Below are 26,114 nucleotides of genomic sequence, written 5' to 3' on the forward strand. Positions count from 1 at the left end.
CATTCTATTACCAAAAATGCTTGTTTATGCGTCTTATATTATCTCTTAAAGTTTGTTTCATGAATTTTGAATCACCCTATATAAATATCACATTACTGCAAACTATTCCTCGATCGAGAACCATAGCTAGCTGTTTGTACAGAGAGTAGTTGAAGTAGATGTTTATGGACATTTTGAAACACATCGGACAAATATTTATCAATATTCGCCCTCATAATTTCTTTAAAAAATTGCAGCAATATAAAAACAATAAAACGAAACAGAAAACTTTCATCCAAAATTTTTATTGATGTTACAAAACGTTTACCAATTACGTACAACTACAAAATACAAGCAACAATTACACTGCAGGAGACAATCACGATTCCAAATGACCCCGAAATCTTCGTCCCAAGTAAATCCAACAAAAATTGACACGTACAACATAATAAATCTTAGATGAGTTTTTTGGAAGAGAATACTGACACAATATTGACACATCACACGATACTAAAACAAAGTATCATTACTAAGAGAAAACCATTAGTACTTTGGCGATGCATTAAAAACACGAAAAAAATGGTAAGAGATTTATTTTAGCCTGACCCGCAGGAAATAAAAGTGAATATTTAATCCCAAAATGATCAATTATTTAGAACAGTAACATGAGCAAATTATCTAAATTATATTACATCCAAAAATTCTTTATATTAGATATTTGTCTTAGAAATCTCCTCAATAATTTAATCACCATATTTCTATATAAAGAATTAATAAATTATTAATATTACCGAGAAGAAAAAAGGTAAAGGAAATACTAATAAAATTGACACATTAAGCAACTTAAATATGGTAACGAAAGTTTTGTATGCAATAAGATTTTTTTTTCGTGTATTAGGAAATGTTAAACATGAAAATATGAGAATTGCATTACCATTCAGAAGACATTAATTGTGACTAGCACAAACATATGCATTATATAATAAAATAGTTCACTGAAAAATACTAGTGAAAAAAAAAAAATGTAACGTAATAGCTGCCATTTCAGATACATGAAAAAGTGTTTGGTCCATTCACCCTGTTATTCATCGTCTAACATGTTACCTAATTGAGCGATATGAGCAGTTTTAGCAACTCGACGATGTTCTCGAAGTTTATATTTTTACAAGCGTTGGGTTACAAAGTTTCCTATGAAATTTTTCATCACACCGTTTAGGATTTGGGGAAAATATTGCCTATTGTATCATCGATCAGGACCGCATTTTTTCCCGAAATTTCTTGTTTACCGAACCCATTCCCATAATTTTACCCTCTAAAGTAGCGATAGTTACTATGAATGACTGGAAGTGAGTTTTCTTCTGACACTAAAAGAAGCCCATGATGGTTCGTAGCACCTACAGCCACCAGAAAAAAGGAACAATGAAACACACGCACCGACGATAGCCAACTGTAAAATTCCAGCAGCGACCGCTGTCATATAGATCGTGGTAGAGTCGACGCAAAATGAACCAGGTGCAACTCTTACTCGGACTTTACCTGTAACAGACAAAAGTGTAGATCTTACGATAAATGTGATAAATGAAGTTATTATACAAAATCACTTATTATGCATGCTTACCAAGCATCGCAACATTAGTAAATATGATAAATTCTACTTTATAATGTATTGTCATGTATAGTATATCATTCCTGCTATATGATACACGATACATGATAATTCATGCATTTATTGTATCATTATGTCGGGGGTAGGATCTTAAAATTTGTTATCATTATATCGGTGCCCAACATACATACTCGATTCATTTTTTTCATATTTATCAAATTCACCAATTACACTAGGTTATTATGAATAATCACAGATAAAGGAGATAAATTTCAAGTATTTATCAAACTTACCAACGACTCTTGGGTATTATGCATATTCGCTGGTAAAAATGATAAATTCATCAAACTTACCAAGACGATTGGTAAGTATACATAATAACTGATTTAATACATGTACTGTAACATAGGTATTGTATGCATATCAATGTTCTTAATATCATTACAAGAAAATGGAGGTTTTAATTTATATAATTATGTGGCACACAAGTTTCCACTATTCTACTAATAGATTTTTGATTATATCTAGGGTGAAAACTTAAGTCTGTCTCGGCTCAAATAACTCACGAACCGTTGGGTATATAGAAACATATTTTCACCTAGAAAAAGAATTCAAATAACTTGCTTATTTCAGATACGCCATATTTATTTTACAAAGGGCAGTACATGTACCGAGACACAAAGTTTAATTTATTATACTGTCTCCCGTTCCTTTACTTCCAATTAGAGAGGTTTTGCCATGCCTCTCCTGACACCCCACCCCCCAAAAAAATATGTTTCCAATTGCCAATGTTTTTAGCATATGAACAGCATAAAAATGAGCTTTTCCTACATGTATGCTTGTTGTTTCTCTCATTTTCAAAATTATTATTGAATTATAATATCTCTGCTCATATTGCACTTATGTCGTGAGTCTAAAGTTTGAACCTGGACCCAAAACATATTTTAAAGTAGTCAGAGAAAGAATTGTGCCAATTTATTTCATATCAACAACTTGACGCAAATTGGATATTTTAAGGTAGAAATTGCACTAACGCCATGTAGAAACATAGATTTATTATTATTATCATTTTCAGGTGAGGAGAGACAGGACAACAACTTTCTAATTGAAAGTAAGAGGTCAAGGAGATCGTATAAAAAATTTGTTATGTATCTTGGTACATATACGGCCCCTAGTAAAATAAATTAAATTTCCTAATTGGAAGTATATGGACTTATTCGAGCTGAAACGGACTTAGGTATTCACTTTAGGCTTTTTTGTGAGTAATAAATATGAAAGCAGCGCTTACCTTCGGGAGGCTCTAAAAATTGTGGTTGAATGAGGCGGTGAGTTTGGTCTGCCATCCACGAAGGTCCGAAATTCTTTACAACGAAATATGCAGTTTCAGCATGAACATCCCCAACAATATCGCCTGGTTGCAATTCCAAGAAATTACCAGCAGTAGCTCTTTTTCTCCGCTTACCATACGACTGCGGTCGGCTAGAAGTTGTTGTGTCGTTGTCGCAACTGGCCTGCGGAAACATATGATTAAAAATTTTGTAAATTTCGAAATTTTATATGAATTGTAGCATATAATGAAAATAAATCGTGTTAATTTTCATCTATGCAAACGAGTAAAAAAAAAGACGTTTAAGGTTCATATTTGTAAGCGTTATGTCCGTTTGAGATTCATTTTAAGTGTCCAATCTATTAATCACACCGAGGCTTGATTGCAGTTGAAGAAGTTTAATGGTTGCTTATTTCGCAATAAGCCCAATAAGCCTGCTTCCCCCCCCCCCCAGTTGTGGCCGTAGACGGCACTTTTGACTATCTGATGCAGGCAGTTTTTTGACTTTTACATTTTTGGTGCAAATTGCTTAGAATAGTGGTAAACTTATGGGAATTTTTCCTTGCTAATGTTTGGAAAAACTTATGTGGTCATTGAATGAAATAACATAAATATATGGTCTTTGAATAAAATAATATAAATATATGGTCTTTGAATAAAATAACATAAATATATGGTCTTTGAATAAAATAACTCTAAGAATAACATATTTTAGCAAATAAGATGTCTTACCGGTGCACACGAGTCTAAGCAATACGAAACTGTCAACTGGAATTTAACTGCCGAGTCTGAAGCAAATTTAAATGCTTGGAATGGCGCAACAAGACTTTTTGAACCCGGTAGTCTTTCCAATGATGATATGACTGTCGGTTCCACAGAACATCTACATTAAGAAAAGCAATGAATAAATAATTTAATGATGATTTTCAGTGACTTTTCGATGAACACGAAGTTTAATCTGAGGCAATTCATGCATTCAATTGATTTTTCAATTTCTTTTGGTGATACACTCATAATGTTCCTTGTTTTTATACCTTGCACATTGCTACTCAGCTCTGACACAAATATTCGAGATGATACTTGAAAACACGAGATATATAGAAACCATTCAATCATATTGAATCAGGGTATAATATTAATAAGCATCAATCGAAATGAAGTAATGTACTTTGAAACTGAAAATTTATATACCCATTGTCATCGATCAGTAGTACAGTTTCTGAACCGGCACTGCTTCTTGCTACGAGATCACTGCCAAAAATGCCATAAACACCTTTGAAAATAAGGATCGGTGAATAAGTAAAGAGTGCATTTTGTTTATATTTTAATAATTTAGAATTAAAGATAACGAAGTATGTGAAAGTCAAGTAGTTGTGATATTAAACTTTCCAACATTGCGACTGAAACAATGAATATCTGAAAAATATATTACAGAGTGGCTAAAACGTTTTGATGAAATTCAAATGTAATTAAATGGGTATGAACAGATATTTTAATAAAATAAAATAAATACATAAATGTTTCGATTCTTCGGTTATACATTTGTATTTTACTATCTTTTTTTCAACTACTTTTATGTAAAAAAAAAACTTCTTGTATTTAACACTTACAGCGGCAATCCCGAGATATCTCGTCTAACTTGGTCCGTTTTATGTTGGAAATCTCGAAATATTTTTCAGGTTCTTAAAACTCTCTTATTTCGACATTGACGAGCCCAGCTAATTCCGTACAACAGTCTTTCCTTGATAACATGTTTTCCTCTACTCCCCCTGTTCTGTCAATAAACCGTCAGTGGGCGGAGTCAGCTTTTGTTCAAAGTCTGATAACCGAAGGGAAGCGAGACGATGGTTTTCTTTCCCCTTCGACGTAGTATAGTATTCTTGCGTATAGCATAAATAACAGAAAACGGTAGTATTTTTCCTCTTTACTTTTTTTATTATTATTTTCGGTGTTGGGGGAAGCATTTATCAGCTCAAAATCGGGAAAAAAATTCCTCTTGAAAATAGGTGGGCATTTCTAGAAGGTTTAGTTATTTCTACTGTGGAAATAATAATGTGGATTTGGATCAGGAAAATTTTAAAAACCGCTTAAAGTGTTGAAATTGTTTCTCTACTTGCCTATTCCAAATTTTGTGACACACAAGAGGCGCCAAAACGAAGAAAACAATATGGGGGGGGGGGGGTGAAAAATTGCTAAATCGCTGGTCATCTTGTATATACGACACTCAAGGCGTACTCAGAAGCAGCATAGCAGTATTGCATTGTATATCATGAATCATTGTTTGTGGGGATAGTTGCCGTTTTGTTATTGCGAACTGCTTTTCTTACTGCTCTGTGCATTCAGAAATTCTGGCCGTTTTAGTGTTTTTAGAACAGGCATAAATCGTGAAATGTCAAGAATGGTCACCTAATTATCTTTCTATCTTTTGGTAAGACATTAACTCAGTTATGCTGCCCCCCCCCCCCATGTTGAGAAGTCATTTTACTCACTTTCATCTGCTAGTTCCACTTTAAGAAAGAGAGGATCTCCAAGTTCAGCTCCAGATACATCTTGATCACTTGCGTTCACAACACGTAACCTAATTGGAGGCGTAGGGGCTACTGCAGTTACTGTCTGTTGCGAAAATGAATGAAGATCTCTGGAAAGGAAAAGGAATCGAATTTTTGAGAGTGAATGCTCATTCTATACTTATAATTCCAGACAAAAATCACTGTGTTGGTTAAAATGTTTACTTTTTTATTACGCAATTAAAATGAATAAACCAACCATGATTCATCGCATAGTATTCTTTTATCAGTATTACAAATATACAGGGTGGGAATAGCTAACTCCTCGCATCGCAAATTACTGATGAACCGTTGATTCTAGAGGCATACTTCCAATTAGAAAAAGTATCTAAATAACGTATAGGCTTGAGATAAATCATTCATATTGCAAGTGGTTTTATTGTTATTAAAATAAAAAATAACTTTTTATGCGGTCATCCTGTCCTCAAAATCCCAATTAGAAAGTTCTTGTCCTGTCTCTCTAGATACCAAAAAATAAAAATCCACGTTTCAAAGTGCAATATTCGCTGAGAGAGAGAGAGAGAGTGATAGAGATTTTAATTCAAAAATTGATAAAAGTTGGGAAAAACAGCATAAATAAGGTAAAGAATAATTGTTCGTTGGTTTATGCTGTTCTTTCCCAAATTTTCATCGATTTTTGAATTCAAATATGGAAATGGTCTGTTGTAAAATTGTTTAAATACCTTGCCATGAACCTTTATTGCAGTAGTTTGTTCTCATGTTGGCAAAACATTAGTATGAGGATTTTAATTTGCATTGAAAACACAGACATGAATGTGTGTGAGAACAGAACCTTTTAGTTTTTTTTTCTCCATCATTTCACATTAGGCGTTTTAAATTTTTCATAACTTTCTGATAAATATTTACGGCTGTATGTACGGTATGAATAGTATAAAAACAATTTTTTTTCAATTTATCGATTTCAATTACATACATACCCATCATCGATATCACTATGCCTCACTCCTTTGGAACCTCGTATCTTCACACGATTAAGCTGATGATAATCGCAAGCCACTTCTATACGTCTGTCAGTAGTGCGTAAAACGAAAGGATGATGTTGGACAACTACACTATTTATAAATGTACCATTACCCTGTAATGAAACCATATAGAATATATGGAATATAAAGAATTTAAGAATATAGAATATAGAATATAAAGAAAATAATTGCGATTTTCAAACATGTAAAATGTCTTGTAATGAACATCACTGAAATAAATGTGTCTAAAATTAAACGTTTCCATAGCGTTACACGACATAGCCTAAACACGTGTTTTTTTTTAAAAATCAAATACTGCTCCCTAACCTTTTCTATCACATCAAAAGGTCTAAACCAGTGTTTCTCAACCTATGTTCCGCGGACCAGAAGTGGCCCGCAACAGACTTGATAATTCAATGCCAATTGAACGAAAAATTATTCAATTGTGAAATTGATATTAGTAATATCTTTTGGGTTCAAATGAAAAGTTAGACCTTCATACTTCGGATGGCCATATTTCATCGGGTGAAAAAACACGAAATCGTGGTCCTAAATAAGGGATATCACAAAACTGACGTCAAAACATGCAATTCTCAATAAAATTGCTAATTATCGCTGAAAATACTGAAATTAAGGGCTATTTCAAATCACAGTAAACACAAATGTATTTCACAAAAAAATGTCAACATGGTGATTATATTTCATTCAAGACAAATACAGAAAATTGGTATCCTAAATATGACAAAATACGGAAAATTGGAATCCTAAATATGGTAAAATACGGAAAATTGGAATCCTAAATATGGTAAAAATACGGAAAATTGGAGTCTTAAATATGGGAATATACGTGACATCACCAGTTTTCACCAGAAACACTGCCATAAGACGGCAAAATCACCAATTATTGCTTAAACTGTTGGAAAATCATCAGTCGGGGGTAAATGAAGGGTTGCTGCTGGAAATCGCGGTGAATTTAAAAGTAATTCCGGGAAAAACCTTTTACGTGGTATACGATATGGATATTCATATTTCTAGTGATAAACATCATAACACAGTTTATAAGTTATGGAAAATATCTTCATTTATAATTTTAGTACAGCTAGCAAAAAAAAAAAAAAAAAAAAGAAAGCCCGTTGAAAAAACAGGACAATATTACGAAATTCGGTCCTACCAAAAATACAAGGATGTTCGGTTTATTGCGGGTCGTATGATTACAGATAAATCAACAGTGGACTCATAGTGGTCCGTCGAAATATTTTAGACATTTTATTGGTCCTTCGATTCAAAAAGGTTGAGGAAACACTGGTCTAAAGTATAGAATACAAAAAACTGTAGTTTTTATCACACAAATAACTAATTATGATTGCTGATATCTACATAATATTTCAAAAACTTTTTATTGCTTTAAATTGATTCCTGTACTATTATGATGTTTCCAACTGATTTTCATCTGCAACAATTTACGGAGGGAGGACCACAAATGCCGCAACATTTTTAATGAATTGCCAATCCATAAACATTATCTGCATGAATAGCGGGGACATATTCCGGGTTCTATGATCACCTATTGATGTTGAAACAATAATAACTTTTAAAGGGAAAGCTGCTGAGTATTTTATTTCCCGAAGCCAAACTAACGCACACTTGCAGTGTGGAGCAAGATGTTATGTTCATTCAAATTTTTATTAGCGTCGTACGTATTAAGTGTTTTTTCAACGCGTGGATTCATTTGAACACAGGATTATGAGCACAAGGCAGTATTACCTACGCAACGAATATAAAACAATTACATTCTCTTTTAATGGTTGACCAATTTACTTTCGTTCTAAGACGTTTTCCATCCCGGGGAACATCGTATTATTTTGCTGTTCTTCAAGCGTTTCCTGCGCTAATTTGTTAAGCTCGGATAAACCCGGAGAAAAAAAAGTTATTATTACTCCACCAACTAGAAAATGAGCAAGACAAAAAATCCTATTTTACTAGATGTTTTTATTTCCGTCGAGATTTATTCATTACAAATACATTTTTTTTTACTTATAAAAGAAAAATTTCGAAGAAAAATCCACCCGCTTTTCATCATGAAGTGAGATCTTCGAATTGGTCTGTTGAAGGAAAAACGTTTTCTGCTTAATTTTGCACTTGGCGCATTTATTTCTAGTCATCAGGCCGCGACGGATGCAACCCAAGGAGGAGCGTTAAAAGAATAGCAACTACGGACCAAACTAGTTGTTTAGGATGGCTTAAACTACCATGTATAGAAAGAGCGCTGCCCTCAGTCCTTTTCTTATTTTTTCTTCTACCCCATTATTATCTTCATTAACGGGGACCAACTAGTTTGCATCTAATTCTTCACAAAGAAAACAGAAAGTAAAGAAATCGAAATAGCTCTCGTTAGCCGACTGACTCTCTTCCTCTCTTTTCTCCTTATTATTATTATTTCTCATTTTGTACTTTTTTTTCCCCCCTTCATTTTCTGTTGTTTGTGTTTTCCGACTACAGGGGGCTCATTATACTGACTATTTTTTTTAAATAATAGTAACAGATATATAAGAGAAAGAGAGAGAGAGAGAGAGAATAGCTATGGACAACCAGGCTACCATAACAATGGGGGAACTGGTATCCAATTAAGGATGAATATTCCTTGACGGAACATATGGATATTCTTAATCTCATGCCCCAATGATCCAGTATACTGAAGAAAAAGCTTAAAAATGTTAGACTATGCAAAAGATAAGTCAGTGTGAATTCCAAAATTTAAGCAAGGAACATGTGTATTTAATATTGCAGTAGCTCGTGGGAATTTGCTGGCCTGAGCTGGATTTGTTGCTCTTTTTTTTTTCATTTTAAAATTTATTCGCATTAGAACCAAGAATAGAAAATAAAAACATGTAAAAATGAAAACAGCCAAGAAGATCAAAGATCCCATGCGCGTTGTTATAATGAAAGTTACTATGGGTATTACAATAATTTCAATGTAAAATAAGACAAAGAATTATCGTTTCTGATGCCTATACATTCTTATCTAAAATGCGTAAGTTTTCCGAAACTTCTACAGTAAGATATTAGAGTATGAATATTTTTGATATCTAGATTATATTCTTTAATGACAACCGAATCATTCATATAACTTACGGGTTTGATTTCGCAAAATTTTAACTCTCTATGGCTCTATGGCAGTGGTTCTCAAATTTTTGTCACCCACGTCCTCCTTGCTTTGGTCAAAGTTCGTCCGCGGCTCCCCAGATAGTCTCCAAAGCACCAAAAAAGCACACATCAATATCAACAGCGTCTGACAAAAATTGGCGACACCCTTAGGAGACGCGACACACACTTTGAGAACTACTGCTCTATGATCTGGTGTTTATTTGTACATATATAGCAAATATATGGTAAGGAAAATCCATTATACTAATTTTTTTTCTAAACTTTTTGGTATTTTATAAAGTACATGTTTTAGTGGTCATTTCAGTGTATAAAATAGAATGCTATTTTTTTCATCTAAAAAGGGAGGATTCTTCGTTGGTGTCATTTTTTGAGAGCTGCTAAAATTATACGTTTTCAAAGGTTAATAAAATTGCACCGAATTGAGAGAATTGGAAATGAAATTCAAGGAAACAACTAGTATTTAACTTTCCTAAGCAAGGTTTTATTACTGCAGTTTATAGATAACAGTAAAATAAAGGAAAACTGTATTTACCCCCATTGTTTACTAAATAAAAACTCACTCTAATTAATCTAATTGTTGTGAGTTGATGTATTGTATAAATTAAAAATATGCTAAGAAAACAGCAAACGTTTACATCCGTATTTGCGAGAAAAAAAAATTCATACTTTTTATGGGGTGAACCATAGAGGATTAGTAATTTTTTTTCCGGATTTCATTTTTTATATGCATAGATTGTAATAGTAGAGAACTCTTCTCATTCGTGATAAAAACATCATATTAACTGTATTTTTATAAATATTTTGGGAAAATTCTACAGAAAAATACAAAATGCAATTTTTTTCTATACCAAGACATTTTTTTTCCACTCCAAAGTACAAAAAGCTTTCAACAGCGAGTGCGCCAAGTTTTCCAAAAAAACGTTTTGAGGAAAAAATGTGCTGTGCTAAGATAACCGTCGACATTCTCAACTAAAACAGAATTTTATTTTTACGCATAAATTATTATCATAGGCGTAGGCCATCAACTTATAGTTTTTCCTAGATATAACCTCGTTTTAATCAAAAGATCAAAAGTATTATGTTTTGAAGTTAACAATGTTCAGAATTTTATAGCACCAAAGTTAATGAACCTAATACTTCAAAGAAGCTCCACACCAACAGTAAAAAGAGGAAAGTATGCTTAGTAATAGGATTGTTCTTCGAGGATTGTTTTCATTTTCCAGTTAGGTCACACTCTTAGCGTTCTTTTATTTTTTTCAAGTCGGCGTTTTCAGTGAAGACACGTTGATCCTTCTTTATGTTGTCAGTTTAAAGATTTGTAAGTTCACGCTCTCTGTTGACACTTGTTTTATGCTGTTTTCCTTCGGAATTTCTAAGTAGTTAGATAAGCTTTTTTTCTTTCTTTTTTTTCAGACATAAGTCCGTGAATATATGTATGCAGAACATGTTACCGTGCCCTGCCTACTTACGACGTCTGATAAAATGAGACTATCCAATCGGAAAAATAATAGTAAAAAAAAAAAGTCAAGTAATTTGCAATTTAAATCAAGTCACGATATACCTCCGTGGATTGGCGTTTTATACATTGTTAGTTTGTCTCTACGAAAGAGAAGGGGGGTCATAATAAGCGAGTTTGGAAAAACAAGAGCATAAAACAGAAAATAAGGATCACTTCGATCGCTTTCTTTTATGGCGTCACGCTTCGAAATACGTGAACACATTTTGACAATTTAGACATACGTTGATAAAGATGGACATATACGTGAAGACGTTATAAAAACAGAAATATTAGAAATCTTTATCATCAGTTAGGCTGCTGATACAAACGCGTTTGGTTTGTAACCCTAAACCCGTCTAGTACAAATGGATGCCGCGTATAAATTGCAGAAACATACGCACTCAATCGAAAGATTCAACAGAACTCAATAAACTGTACATCTTAGTATAACGCTAGTTCTGATTATGCACACAGTCGAATTTCGTCAGAAAAATTGGTAATATAACAAACTTAATTAGCACTAACGAAACTATAGCTGGAAAGAATGGACCTTCGGATTGGATTGGAGTTTGTTTTTTTATTGGTGCAGGAGCATCAAGATTATTCTGCGCCAAACAATGATCATACGGTATAATCACTTTTGGTAGAATTTGCTTTACCCATGTTATACCATGAGCAGGCCCACCACAATACAATACCCTGCACCCTCGAATGGTTAATTGCACTTATTGCAGCAAATCCGTCAGAAAAATATATGATATTTTTGGTGAAGTGCTGTTTGCACTCTCTAAAAACACCCTCTACCGCCTTTGCTACTGCGATTCGACCACACATTCTATGACTAAAAATGCTTCTTTAGGCGTCTTATATCACCTCCTAAAGTTTATCCCATGAATGCAGAATCACCCTGTATAGCTTGTGCTATTCTCATGATGGTAAGAGAAATGCACAAGTTAGAAACCTGAGCAATGTCATATCTCTAGTTAACTACTGCTTTGAGATGCGTCATTTTAGAAGCGGGATGCGATGGCGGAAAAATTTCGAATATTTACGATTTCTTACTTTATTTTCTTTGAACCAATATAATTAAAACCAATATATAGTAAGTTTTCTTTTTATTTTATTTTGAAGCTTATAAAAACACGTAACTTCTGAAGTCATTCATCGTATATTCAACTCTGCGGCTTTCCATTTAGCAAAACATCAAATGTGTGGCCTTATATCAAAGGCGTATTTTGTAGTAAAAAGCCTAGTTTGCTTTAAGAACGTAATGACTAGTTTCAAAAATTCTTTCCATATGTTTACCTTCATTAAAAGCCATGGATCTCCCCCTATAATTCTAACTGTGGTCACTGTACGTACACCCTCGTCCGAAAAATTCTTTGTGTATAGTACTTATTAGTGAAGAAAAACAGCGAAAGATTGTTATTGTGGTATCAAAGGAGACTGAGTATTTTTCCAACTAAGCACAATTAGATAAAAAAAATTAAAGAAGTTTTCTTTCACGATAATTCATGGTTCTAACAAAATATAGTACCATATCCAATATGTCTGTAGTTTTGTTCCTTGTATTCACGATTCTTGTAAAAATAACCATGGCAATCTGATCCAACATCCATCAATTTTTATATTAATCAAAAACAATTTCTATTCCAAGCTATCTCAACTAGAGTTACAGATGAAAATCACCGATTAAAGCCGTATATGATCAAAACCAAAAGATTCACTCATATGCCGACTTGTTTAGCAAGTTGAGCGATTTTTAAAAATGAAGTAAAAAATTACATAGGCTCAAAAGCCAATTACACGCTAAGCCTTGCCATAAAAAGATCAATCTTCTCACTGTATAAGTGGTTTTTCGAACTTCTTTCAGTGATGTGACAGACTGTCATCACCAAATTACTCTGTATACTTCTACAAACCATCATCTGGTCAGCATGTTGCCTGAAGGATATATTTTTTGTAATGTCAGGTCATTCCTCACGGTGCTCATGTACGTTGTATAACCAATGTTAATGCCATAAAAAGTGAATTTTAGCATAACTCGAGGTAATAAATTCAAGAGAAATCCATTGTAATGCAACGCTAATCCTGAAATAATGTTCGGTTGGTTTCATCGGAGTAGAACGTTTTGACGTGAAATCAATCTTAATCATTTATCATTATTGTTGTTATCGTCACCATAATTGTTACTGATAGAGTAATTTTTTTCATAGACGTCAGATGCAAATTCAAAAAAAATAATAACTCGTAAGAACCGGATATGTTAACTATTTTCTATACTAAATCGGCATGCTCAGGTGTTCGGTGCATCGGGTTGCATTTCTTGGCGGCATGCTGATCACGTCTTCTCGCTGAAGAAGACACCGTGAATGCCCAAGTAAAAAGTCAATTTTGAGCTAAAAAAAATCCAAGAAAAAGAAACTTGATGCACTAGTCATGGTGAAACCCAAAGGCAATATTGGTAGGCACTTCTTTGCAACGTTTTGAGCCGTATTTATTTCGATGTTTTGTTTTTATGGTTTAGTCTCATTGTGCCGTAAAACTTGTTCATCCTCGGGCGATGCAGCCTGTAATATTTTCTGCTTTCTCCTAACCATTAGATTAATTAAACGACAAGATTGAACGTAATTTACTTGAAATGGCACGCTCTCTCTCAAAAAAAAAAATAATTTAACATAAATTATTATGAGTATGGCATTTACGCGTTTGAAGACATTAGATCTTTTGCATTTAATTTTTTTAAGGGGAGATAGAGGTTCACACTTTCGATTACTTCGATTTTACTCAGTGCCGAAATTAGGCAGGTAAGAAGGGTGCGATCGCACAGGGAAGAAAAATATTTGGGGCCGTAAAACTGGATCTTATTGCATCGATTTCGTATATATATAATATTTTACAATAACTGCTTTTCAAAAGCAGATCTTGACGTTCCTATTGATCTGTTGATGAAGAATTTGTCGATTTATTAACAGCAATAGTAAATTCGCGCCCCCCACATCATTGAATGGGATCTTGATTTTTTACAGGACCCTAGACTAAGATTTTAAGTTGGCTTCTTATATTTATTTTCAAGGAAATTTAAATATTGGAAAATATATATAAGACAGATATCTAAAGTCCTCAGAGCCCAGCCTTTCCCATGATGGGGCCATGGTCTTAACAGTGCCATGAGCCCTCGGGAAAAAAGAATCTCTGGGCCCCGTCACCCTTTCAGACTTGAAGTGCCAGTCACCCGGGTTCAAAATCTTATTTCATGTATTAAACATTTTTCTCGTTACGCTTCATAACCACCTGCACTATCCAGTATGCCATGCGTTTGGACGGACCTGCTTGAACCTCCTCGGAAGGGCATTTTGATGGATCCGAGCTCCAAGACTTTTAGCCGGCCCTCTAAATTAGTATGTATAGAGGAAAATTAGTTAATCTCTGGGCCTAACCTCCCATCATAGTGGTTCTCAAACTTATATCATCCACGGTTCCCTTGCCCAATTCCTGGCTGATCTGCGACTCCCTAGAATATTTTAGTAGATATTTTTACAGTTTTTTAGTAGATATAAAATGAGCACTTCGAAGCGTAAATAGACACATAGATCAATATCTCCATCTCTTCACGACGCCCCTGTAAGCCACGACGCACACTTTGAGAATCTCACTGCCCTATCACATCTCTCTCGTAATATTGAAGAGAGCTGCAAAACTGTTCTCGCACCGGGCCGTTAAACGACCAAGTCCGGCCCTGATTATACTAGTCTGCATTCGAGTCCAGTTTCAGGCCAGAAATGGATTTGTTTGGACTTTCTTATGTGAGTATGTAAAATGACCAAATGCTCGAAAGTCAATGCTGGGTCATCGAAAAAGTAAATCGATCGCAGGCAGCATGATGCTATATGTATGTTGACTGCATTCTTTATAGCCGATTCCACCCCAACAAATAATTTGTTATGTTGAGTTTAATTTTGATCGAAGATACACGTTTGTTTTTTCTGTCACGTTTTTCATGGTAAACGCCCGTGCCAAATCGATAGAGTTGTGCAATTCTTTCTCAGACAGTAATGAATAGTTATATTATCTTCTATATCTTTTAACGTCTTCGTATGATACCGCAATCACGTAGTTGTATGAAGCTTATATATAAAATATGACACGTTTCTACGATATTGCGATCCGCAAGGAACTTTCACAATAAGCTATGGTCAAACAATAAATAGTTTTCGTGATGGAAAAATAAACTGATGGCGATCGACGAGAGATAACCGAATCGTAATAAAGGATGGGTTTAAAGAAAGAGAGAGGCTTCTAGAGTTCTTATCATATTTCACACGCTATCACTTGTCAAAAAAGAGGTAAGATAAAGCTACACTCCACCCGAATTTTGAATTACTAGCTGGTCTTCGATAGATACACGATAACCACCGAGTTATACGAATACATAAACGGATGATTCTGGTCGCTAAATCTTGTTTTATTTTACTCTCAAGAGCTTCAAATAAAAGCTGCATATCAGCTTACTTCATCCTATACTTCTGTCAAGTTCAATTAAACGAATGTTTAACTTCAATTTCTTTTCGTATTTAACATATTGTACTTTCTTCGGCGTATTATCGGCGTATAATTCACGGGTTCATACGTCAGAGAAACACATTTTCTGAATTTCTTAGTGCGGATTATATGCCACTGCACATTTTATCTGTAGTTTTTCTTGAGAGATTGAAATAGAAATGAACATTTAAAAAAAAATAATTTGCCGAAACAAATTTTTTATAGGTATCGGATAGATGCGAGTTGAAAAATTTGGGAGAAGAAAAAAATCATAAAAAAATTTTGAATGAAAAAAAATTAAATGATTAATGCATTTTTCCAGGATGTAAATCTGATGTATGAATGCGAGTAGAAAATAACACACACACACGCACGCACGCACGCACACAATAACATTTTTCCTACAAAAACCTGTCTAGTAACCTCTTCCATTCCTTAATATTTCATCATTGGGAAAAGAAATTTGTATACTTGGATTATGCGAAGGAATTTTTTTCTTGAAATACGAAATTTCCATCTAAAGATTATACCTTACCAAAGATCCATACACAGGAAATTATGTTAAGCTAAATGAAACGCGCGTTCATTCCAAAAAAAGTTGTAGAAAAAGTAACAAAAAATTGAAAATTTTTGGAAAACATTACATTAAAATGAATATATTCGCATTTTTTTTCCTTTAACATAATATGTTAAAAGAAAGTATAGAGTTTTGAAGCCTCATATTTTTTCGTAACGTAATACTGCTGATCGCTGGACATATTGCCAGAAGACAGGACAACAGAAAAGTGACTGGAGTCAACTGGAAGGCTAAAGCATCAGACGGAGCAAAATGGAAAAATTTATAGGAAACCTTCATCCAACAGTGGATTGAAAATTGTTGATGATGATGATGATGATGATACTGCGAATAAATATAGACTACTTGGTAAATTAATAAACTGTTTTATTTAATTAGGTATGATTTACAATCTACACTCTATATCGTCTACTGGTCTATAAATCTGGTGCAGTTTATATACTTTTAACATGATTAAATAATGTATTTTAGGCAATAAGTAATTTCCTGTAACTTAATACTGGAGTATATTTTAGCCTACTGCAGAAATTGTAATGGAACTTTCCGTTTCCTCATAGTTAAATCTGAGACGATAAAAAAGGAAAGGAGCGAGAACGATCTGAAAGTAGAGAATATTTTTGCCAAAAATTTTGAGAAAAATTCACAAATACACACTTATGCGTTAGTAATATGCTAGATCATGAGAAATCCCAATTCGACGTAGATTTCTCTTACGTGTTTTTCTCTAATTAATAGAATCTGTTTATGTCAGTGATCCTGCTTTCCTAGTTTTCTTTATCCTACCCATTCTGTAAAATCATCATTTTTGCGGATAATAATTCTCATAAAATGGTCTGGTAGGCATAATAAGTTGACTGTGTGTAACCATGACTATATATTATTTTGTCTCAGACTGAAAGAGAGTTTATAATGGTAAAATGCGATTCTAAGGAAAATCTTAGTATTTGTTAATACACTTACGAAATTCTTAGTGCCACATCGTCTACCATGAAGAGGGATATCCAGAGTCAGATGTCCGTCAGTGCCCACGTCCACAGAATAACAGTCGTAAGGGTGGCCGAGCGCATAAAGACGCCCTCTGAAGGGTGTCATAACTTTCACTGTAACACTCATTGAAGTCGGACCACAACGGACTTCGGCTGGAAAATAAAAGATAATAATAATGAAACACCAAATGTCTCGCAACTTTTCGGCAGTCTTTTATGTATATTTTTTCGACTATGAAGCTGTAAGTACGAGTAGAACTTGGTTAATTCGAGCGTGGTTAGTTCGAATTTCGGATAATTCGACTTTTACGAACTGCTCTAGAGTTTTATGTCTAATTTAAGGTTCGGTGCAATTAATTCGGTTCGTTCTTTAAATTAAGGTATTATTCGAACTTATTTCCAGTGACTTCGCACTTTGAATTAACCAAGTTCGACTGTGTATGCTCTTTTTGAGTTTGCGGTGTTTCGATTTCACCAAATTATATCACAACTAAATTTATAAATATTTTGTCATTAAATTATTAAAAAAAATCATATAATAGAAAAGGGCATTAGTTGCGTAAAATAAGAGGAAAAAATAAGCTTTCAAAATTTCATAAGCAAAATGCGACGTCGTTTTTTTTATGCACCCAAAGACCCATTATAAAATCTCGGCACTTCTTTACACTCGACCTTCTGATTGAATCCGACGATCTTTTGAACTTTCTTTGTCAAGGCAAGAAAGTAGCCAAATTTCCATGTCCAATCAACGTCAGCGAAATTATAATTGAAATACTTCTGGCAAAGGTTAGGGATGAAAAGCAGTCATTTTAGATATTTTTCGACAAAGGTAAATTTTCAGCATGTATGCATACATTGTGCTTTCTGGGGGGAAAACCTGAATTATGTATAAGCAGAATTTCTTTCTCATCTTCAAAAAAAAAAGGAAAGAAAAAATCTCTTGACCTCGTTGATCTTAACTACAAAGTAACCTCATCATTTCGGTACAGTGGCAGAGATCGCCATCACTGAAACACCGCTGGTCAAAAGCAATTTACAAAAAAAAAAGGTAGTTTTATTTTTTAGTGTATCCATATGTATATATATTCAATAATTCAAACACGCTCTATTGAAATCTTAAATAATATATTTAGATGAATATTATTATAAGTTGAATATTTCATCAGTTTTTCACTTGTTGAACTTCACACGCTGTTCGCGTTTCTTAAGGCCACAAATATGACCAAAGAGCTTTCTGTTGCATGGTCATTTATAGTTGAGAGAGTTCAAAGCTTGCGCACATTCTACGAATTATCTTTTTCTCTCTCTCTCTCTCTCTCTCGTAGCGTTATTTAAGCGTTATTCATGCTCATCTGCGTCTCTTTCCTTCACCTCATTTGACCGGAGCTGCTCATTGGTGATGGTTAAAAAGTTTTCTGTATTCATCACCACGTTGAATGCCATGCGGAAGTATTTCCACTGAGTTTCTCTTCTTTTACGTTTTCTGTTTTCGTTTGGTACTTGCAGTTTCATATAAAAACTTACCTTACCGCAACAACGCCTTGACGAAACTGCTGACGCGGCCAATGTTTTTTTTTTTGCTCTTGTCTTACGTTTGAATTTTTTTCATCTCTCTCTATTTCTTTTTTAACATCAGACCCTTCAAGGTCCGTAGACATCGTGTTGCGTGACCGGAATTCCGAATGTGTTATTTTCAGTGGAATCTTGCGCTTGAAGAATGGCCACTCAATGTCTAATTCCGTTATATAAGAAAAAGGCTGTTTAATAACAACACACTTGACCACCTCCTGTAGGATTAACGGGAAAGTCGGACATAAATCTTTGTTTTCTGCGTCGATATAAATTCTAAAAGTACCTTGTTTCTATAAGACCTTTTAACTTACTCCGGAGGCAACTTGAGTGGAATTTACGTACTTATTCTGGATGGTATGGATTTATTTCGGTTCGAAGCCATGCTTAGAACATTTTTATACTCTTTATGGTGTGTGTTCTATATTTATTCGCGTTAGAAACAAAACTTTCTTTTTCAGACCTGAGTCTTTGATTTTGCGTTGCGAATACTTCTAATTATGCAGATACTTTGGATAAACAGAAGAGTTTCATATTAAAAATTGACGTTTCTATTAGTACGGTAAATCAGGGTAACTTTGGGACTGGGAATGCAATTTTGGGACAGCGGAATATTTTTCGGCTTCCGAATTCGGTAGCAGTGAACCAATAAAACGCATGACATTGGCTGGAAATTCAAAACCCGAAAATAATCCGCTGCCATAAAGTTGCACTCTCAGTCCCAAAGTTAATCCAGTTTATGGTACTATCTACCCATTTCAATTGTCGTTCCTCTCCAAATGTGTTTGCACATACTTTGTTTACCCTTATCCGTTAATAGTTGGGAGTTGAGCAATTAGTGTTGACCGTTGATCAGTGCAGATCCCTATTTTGTGGAAAACCTCGACTTTCGTGTGAGAAGCCTCGACCGAAACAGAAGGTTGTGTTGTGGCGTAGAATTATCAATATTATATGGTCAATCAATGATCCCTAATTTTTCGAGGATAATTTTGGACGTGCGATATCCGTGAATCTGTGGTTCGCACACAGTCTACAGTAACTGCACGTCTGGCATTTATGCTCGAAAAGTTAGAAGTTAATAAATTCTCCTTACGCAAATTGGCACAATATGCCCCACCATTTTATTTTGTTTGAGGTTTTTCGTGTAAAAGTCGATTATTTTCACGCAATCCGCATCTACACTGACCAATAACGGACTATGGAATACTGATTGCCCATTGCCCAGCTCTAAGAGAACGTAAGTATACCACGCATGCGCACTTTCATTTTGACAGTTTCCGATTGAAATTGCTAAATACAATTTGTGTCACCTTGTATACAGGGTGATTACTTAATTGCCTTCCGAATTCTACTGGTGTATCGTTTATCTTAGAGGCATACTTCAAATTAGAAAAATTATCCAAATAACGTGTATATATATATAGAACTCGGATATACGTCATTCTTATTGCAAGGGGTTGTATAATTATTAAAATAAAATGAAAGTTTATATACGGATACCTTCTCCTCATACACTCAATTAGAAAGTTGTTGTTCTATCTTTCCTGAGGACGAAAAGGAAAATTCCACGTTTTTAAGTGCAATATTCGCAGAGGTGTTATATAGAATTCAAAAATCTGGAGAAAGTTGTGTCGTGGTGGGTATAATGAATAGCGCATGAAATTTCATTTCGAAGGTTGCTGGTTCAAATCCCATGAGCCACGAGCGGCTTATGTTTTCTGAATACTGTTCAACAGCGGTCAAAAAACGAATATAATGCTCGGTTTCATTCTCAAAAAGGTCTCTTCGCGTTCTCCCAAAGTGATCCTTTCACTTTTCCTGGGATTACTTTTTCCTGGATTGGAGTATGCCGTCAGGTTTTGGAGACCATACTTACAGAGGGACATTGACTTCGTCGAAATGTGCAGAGAAGAGCCACGCGTGCTCTTGATGACACACTGAGCTCGAGCTGTGAAGAGAGACTTTATTTTTCGAATATGTTTACATTGGATGAACGCAGGTGTCGGGGGATATGATCGAAGTCTTCAAAATTTTCAACGAGATGGATAGGATGGACCGTGAGTTATTAATACGCCGTCAATCAGCTGCCTCGACAAGAAGACACCAGTATCGATGGGTAAGGTACAATTCTAGGTTGTGGTGTCGCCGGAAAATTTTCTCTGATAGGGTAATGAATAAAAGGAATAGCTTACTTCCGAGGGTTGTGAATTCTAACACAATTGACACGTTTAAAAGGTAATACAATGGACATGTTGGGATAAATCGAGAGGCTATACATACTTAGATGAGACAACCATAACTTTTTTTATGGGCAGTATGTATATTTATATTTTATCATAATTATTGGTTTTATATCGTTCTTATTGGGTTGCTGTGTTTTTGATATAGTTTAGATACATATTTGACAACCATATTTTATCGGCATCATTTCCAGCCACCTCGTTGAGCATTTTGTCTGTTGTGGTCCTTGAATTGCATTTGTATATTTGTATTGATAGTGTAAAGTAAAAGAAGCCCGTTATTTTCTGCTGTACTTTCACTTTCCCAACTTACTCCGATTTTCGAAATCAAATATCTCTGCCAATATTCCACTTAGAAAAGGGGAAGTTCCTTTTCTTGGCCCCAGAAAAGACGGAAAACAACTTTCCAATTGGGTTTTGAGTACATTTGGACTGTACAAAAAGTTAATTTTTTCATTTTAATAACTATACAACACCTTTTTTGCAATATAAATGACGTATACTGTATGAGTTCTACACGTTATTTGGATAATTTTTCCAATTGCAAATATGCCTTTAGAATCAATGGTTCGCAATAAAATGCGGCAAGGGAAATTAAATAATCACCCTGTATACAACGATGCAGGGATACAAGCCCTCGCGTGACTTTCTTTTCTGATTATAAGTTTAGAAATTTGAAGAATCGCCGTGGTTCACTGCACTGGTTTTGATATAGATGCTAAACAAGTCTTAAGTTTGCAGGAATATCACGAAGACACCTAAACTGGAAGACTCTCAGATAAAATTTATTCCAATCAATAACTTATTTGTAGTATCACAATTTCACGGGACACATTAAAACGAATCACTGCAATCGCCAAACCAATTCAACACGAATGAACCCAGAGACCGCATGTTTTCGTAACGATGCTCTGTTTATGGCCCAAACTTGTTAAAATAGCCTATCCCTCTATAATTTATTCAAGAATTACTTCGGAACACGTAAACACGACTCAATCCGCAAGCTGTAATTGTTCTGAAACGAACCGAAGAAAAATGCTCTGGTAGGTCATAAAACAAAGTTTAAGACGGTGTTTTCTTTACGAGAGAGAGACTTCTCTTTCGGTAATCATTTTTTTATTCGTTTTGGTCTCTTCTGTAAGAACAACAACAATTACAGACCTAATACATCCAGTGTTTCCAGAATCTTAATGTTGAAGAGGACAACAGAATGTGTGTGTGAAATAGGTGGAAATATATATATATATATATTTTACGGTCAAAGACCTGTTAACTGTGAAAATTGCTTTAATCATACGTAAGGAGTATCGTATTATATTTCGTCAAAGTAATAGCCCTGGGCAGTGAAATGACCACGGCACTCATCTGCATAGGATATCGGAGAACGGTGCAGAGTTAACTCTTTCCAGCCTCGGGTTCACGACAGGTTCTTTTCCCTCACTCCCTGCGAAAATATATTCGGATGGGGATGGAAAACGTCGCGATTTCAACTTTCACCCTCAACGTTATCATTCATCATGGCTGTCATGGTTAATAACCGGTGTGCTGCTGAAGAGATCGTCAACGATTGATATCCTTATTTTCCGAATCTTGTTTCAATTACATAAAACTTATCGCGAGTGAGGTTATGGACCAACCCATACTCATGCGATTGTCAGATATTGATCTGAAGGTGATGAGGTGTAATCAACAGTGCTCTTGACAAGCCAAAGGAGCAGTCATCGTTGCTTTTTTCTCGGGATTAGAAACACGCAACTGAGAAATAAGACTATAGAAAAAGCAAAAGGTGGCGAACCTGTGGTGCCATACGTAATCATCATTTCTACGGAGTTTCAACGAAAAGGTGAAATCAGTTTTATCTTTGAGCATTGAGGGAGCGCCGAGATTTCTTGCCTTGTTCAATTACAACTGAGGAATGCAGCTGGACAAGTCGTTTTTCACGAATATGATAGGGTTGGGTTTTATTCCCGTGGAGGGGAAAATTTGATGGTGTAATATATCCGTAAGGATGGACACTTATACATTTTTAAATCTTTGTTCAAACAGTTACTGTCCAGAGTAAAATACGTATAATCTTTTACGGTAAAATTCTATCGTAGTGTATCAGTGGTCGTGTTCGGCATGTACGTTACAAGAAGCTACTGAATGTTTGATGAATGAAGTGTTAGAATGAATGAAGTCGATAAATAAATCTGAAGGGTTAATATTAGGTAGATGACTGATAGACGAGGTAATTGGTTAACAGATTGATGAAAACGACGACGTGCTGCAGAATTTATACCCCGTATCTACGTACCACCAACAAAAAAGCTAATGTTCTAGTCACCTTGATGATAGGTGTGCGATGATTTCGTATATAATGATATAGTGAGAGTAAAAAAATCGAAATTTGGGGTGATACGTTATTTACTTGCAAAATTATGAACCTGGTCAATGTAAAATCTAATAACGGCACACCTGTGTTATTCCAACATAATGGACAAAATCATAGAATATTTAAAACAGAAAAAAAACCATGACGTGTATGCGTGTATGCTGTCTTCTCTTGGGTGTCTTCCGAAAAATAATTCGACGAAAATACTTCAAGAAATATGTATTATTCAATGCAGGCTGTCCCAAATTGTTTGCACAGAGTAGGCCTATATCTCCTCAACCGTTGACTTTAAAAACATACATTCAACTACAAAAGTTTTCAAATGACGTGGGGTTATTCAAAATGACCTCAATTTCCCAAGGGGTCGTACATATAAAAAAAATAGAAAAATTAACTTTTTATGTAGACCCTGTATGCTAAAACATTTAATTTGTGAAATGTGAATGCGGCTCTGAGAAGTCATTTACGAAAATTGCGTATTTTTAAACGCAATATTAACGGACATATTTGACTTCGCAGTTTTCAGTATTTATCACCCATAATTGAGGGTGTGGTTCACAAATTACGAAACTTAAACTAAATTAGAAGTTTCAAAAATTCTGTAATTGTCAAAAATGTATATACAGTAGACTCTCGGTAACTCGACACGTGGATAAACCGACTATCCGGATAACTCGACATCTCTTATTCCCTTGGTTGGCACAATACTAATTTCAATGTAGAAAAACCTCTCTAACTCGACACATGTTTGGCTTAACTCCGCTTAAGTAGACTGTTTTGTACGATTTTTGTCCCTTCACCACGACTGGTTTTTATAATTGGCCTTCTATTATCAGTAATAAGAATTTTTTGACATTGTTCATGGGTACTTTGAGAATCCTTTGTTTCTTTGTTCTCTATGATGGGTCCCTTTTTTGCATTGGGGGCGTGTATGTGAAGAATGAATGTTTGAAATCTGTTGGCTTGCTTATCATTTTAGTGAAGTTTCCAAAAAAGGTCTTTCATTCTTTCCATGGTCAAAAAAACGTGTGGATATTGTCCATATCCAAAATTAGATGAAAATCTTATCTATTGGGAGTTCTGATATCGTCTGCTGTAAAGAATGTTTTCGGTGGTACTCAGTTTCACGATTTCTTGGAAAAAGAGTAAAAGAAATAGAGCTAAAGCCTAGTTAGACGCTGAATATGTCATTTGGTTGTCATCTTGATTATCGACGGCCGTGAATACAATGGCATTCAATGGCTCTACGCAAACATCACACTTTAAGTTTAAAATCAAAAGTTTAAATTAAAAAACTACAGTAGAATCGGGTAAAACTCAGAGTGAACTCGCCAAAGAATATGGAGTTGCACGGAACACTATTTCAACATTTGCGAAAAATAAGAAAATTTTTTTGTCAGCATTTGAATCTTATGAACCAAGCAGAAAACGCATAAGAAAATCAGACTTCAGTGACGTAGAAGCAACTCTTTTGTGGTTTAAATCCACTCGATCTCACTCAATCCCATTACTCGGGCCAATAATTCAAGAGAAAGCAAAGGATTTCGCAAAAAATCTCAATCAAGGTATTTTGCAGCGAGCAGTGGATGGTTGACCTGTTTCAAAGAGCGCCATGGCATTGTTTTTAGGAAAGTTTGCAGAGAGAGCACATCTGCATCTCAAGAAACTGTTGAAAATTGAAAGAATGATATTCTGAAGCCAATGATAGAAGGGTATAAAGATGCAGATGTGCTTAATTGTGATGAGACAGGTTCATTTTTTCACCTAACCAAACGCTTGCCTTCAAAGGCGAAAAATGTAAAGGAGGTAAAAACACAAGTTTGACAGTTCTTTTGGCTGCAAACTGTAGAAAAATTGAAACCGTTAGTTTTATCGGAAAATCAAAAAACTCGCAGTTCAGATGAAGTATCTACATCATCTCGCCATGATGCATTGAAAGCTGTAGATGTGATACGTCGATTCCTACGCACTCAGGAAAAAGCCGAACAATCGCGGGATAAACTGAACAGTGTAGAATTTCTGTTTTCTCTGCGGAAAGAAAAACAAGCAAATATACTCGATTATTTTTCATGAGGTTAATTTTTTTATATGTTTTGATTCTATTATGAAACAACCCCAAATTAAAATTAATGAGAGAATTAGCATTTTATTTAATCGAATTGTTTGAATGCGTATAATTACGTACACAAAAATGATCGGACAAAAATTTAGAGCGAAACCCCGCTAACTCGACATCCGCTTAAGTCGACATGTTTGTCGATACTTTTAGGGTGTCGAGTTACCGAGAGTCTACTGTAGTTGTTACTTATTATGAATAAAATAATTAAATGTGGTTGAGTTCATGCTACTTGTGTACCCTAAAAATGGCAACTTTTGTGTGAGCAAATGAAAACTTGCCAACACAGTGATTAGTTGCAGAAACAAAATGATTTTATATATTTGATATCTCGATAAATATTGCATTTAAGAGTATGGATTTTTTTACAAATGACTCTTTTTCAGAGCAAGATCTACATTTCAATAATTGGAATTTTTATCACACGGAGGCCCCTCAAAAAAATGTTGAGATTTTAAGTAAGTGCTCGTCATTTGAAAACGTTTTGTAATTGAACGTATGTTTCTCTAAAGTCAACGGTATTTAAAATTATACAGTTTTTAAAAGAAACAATTCCCGGATCGTCCGTGTCAGATTTTCCGTGAC

At 34.7% G+C, this 26,114-nt stretch overlaps 1 protein-coding gene across 1 annotated transcript in view; it reads right to left on the bottom strand.

Annotated features, from left to right (window-relative positions):
- Positions 1-265: 265 nt before the first annotated feature.
- Positions 266-26,114, bottom strand: part of LOC149065735 (uncharacterized) — an 88,286-nt gene continuing 62,437 nt past the window's right edge. Inside the window, exons 6-12 of the mRNA XM_089253839.1 lie at positions 17,205-17,383; positions 6,418-6,575; positions 5,402-5,550; positions 4,104-4,185; positions 3,645-3,795; positions 2,874-3,096; positions 266-1,515 (exon numbers count right to left, since the gene is read on the bottom strand). Coding sequence (XP_089109965.1) covers positions 1,310-1,515; positions 2,874-3,096; positions 3,645-3,795; positions 4,104-4,185; positions 5,402-5,550; positions 6,418-6,575; positions 17,205-17,383 — 1,148 coding nt within the window. The 3' untranslated portion in view covers positions 266-1,309. The remainder of the gene's footprint in view (positions 1,516-2,873; positions 3,097-3,644; positions 3,796-4,103; positions 4,186-5,401; positions 5,551-6,417; positions 6,576-17,204; positions 17,384-26,114) is intronic.

The sequence above is a fragment of the Pholcus phalangioides genome, unplaced genomic scaffold (genome assembly GCF_987345545.1).
Source record: "Pholcus phalangioides strain wild (caught in Gottingen) unplaced genomic scaffold, Ppha-v1.0 ptg000039l_1, whole genome shotgun sequence".
In the NCBI taxonomy this organism is placed as follows: domain Eukaryota; kingdom Metazoa; phylum Arthropoda; class Arachnida; order Araneae; family Pholcidae; genus Pholcus; species Pholcus phalangioides.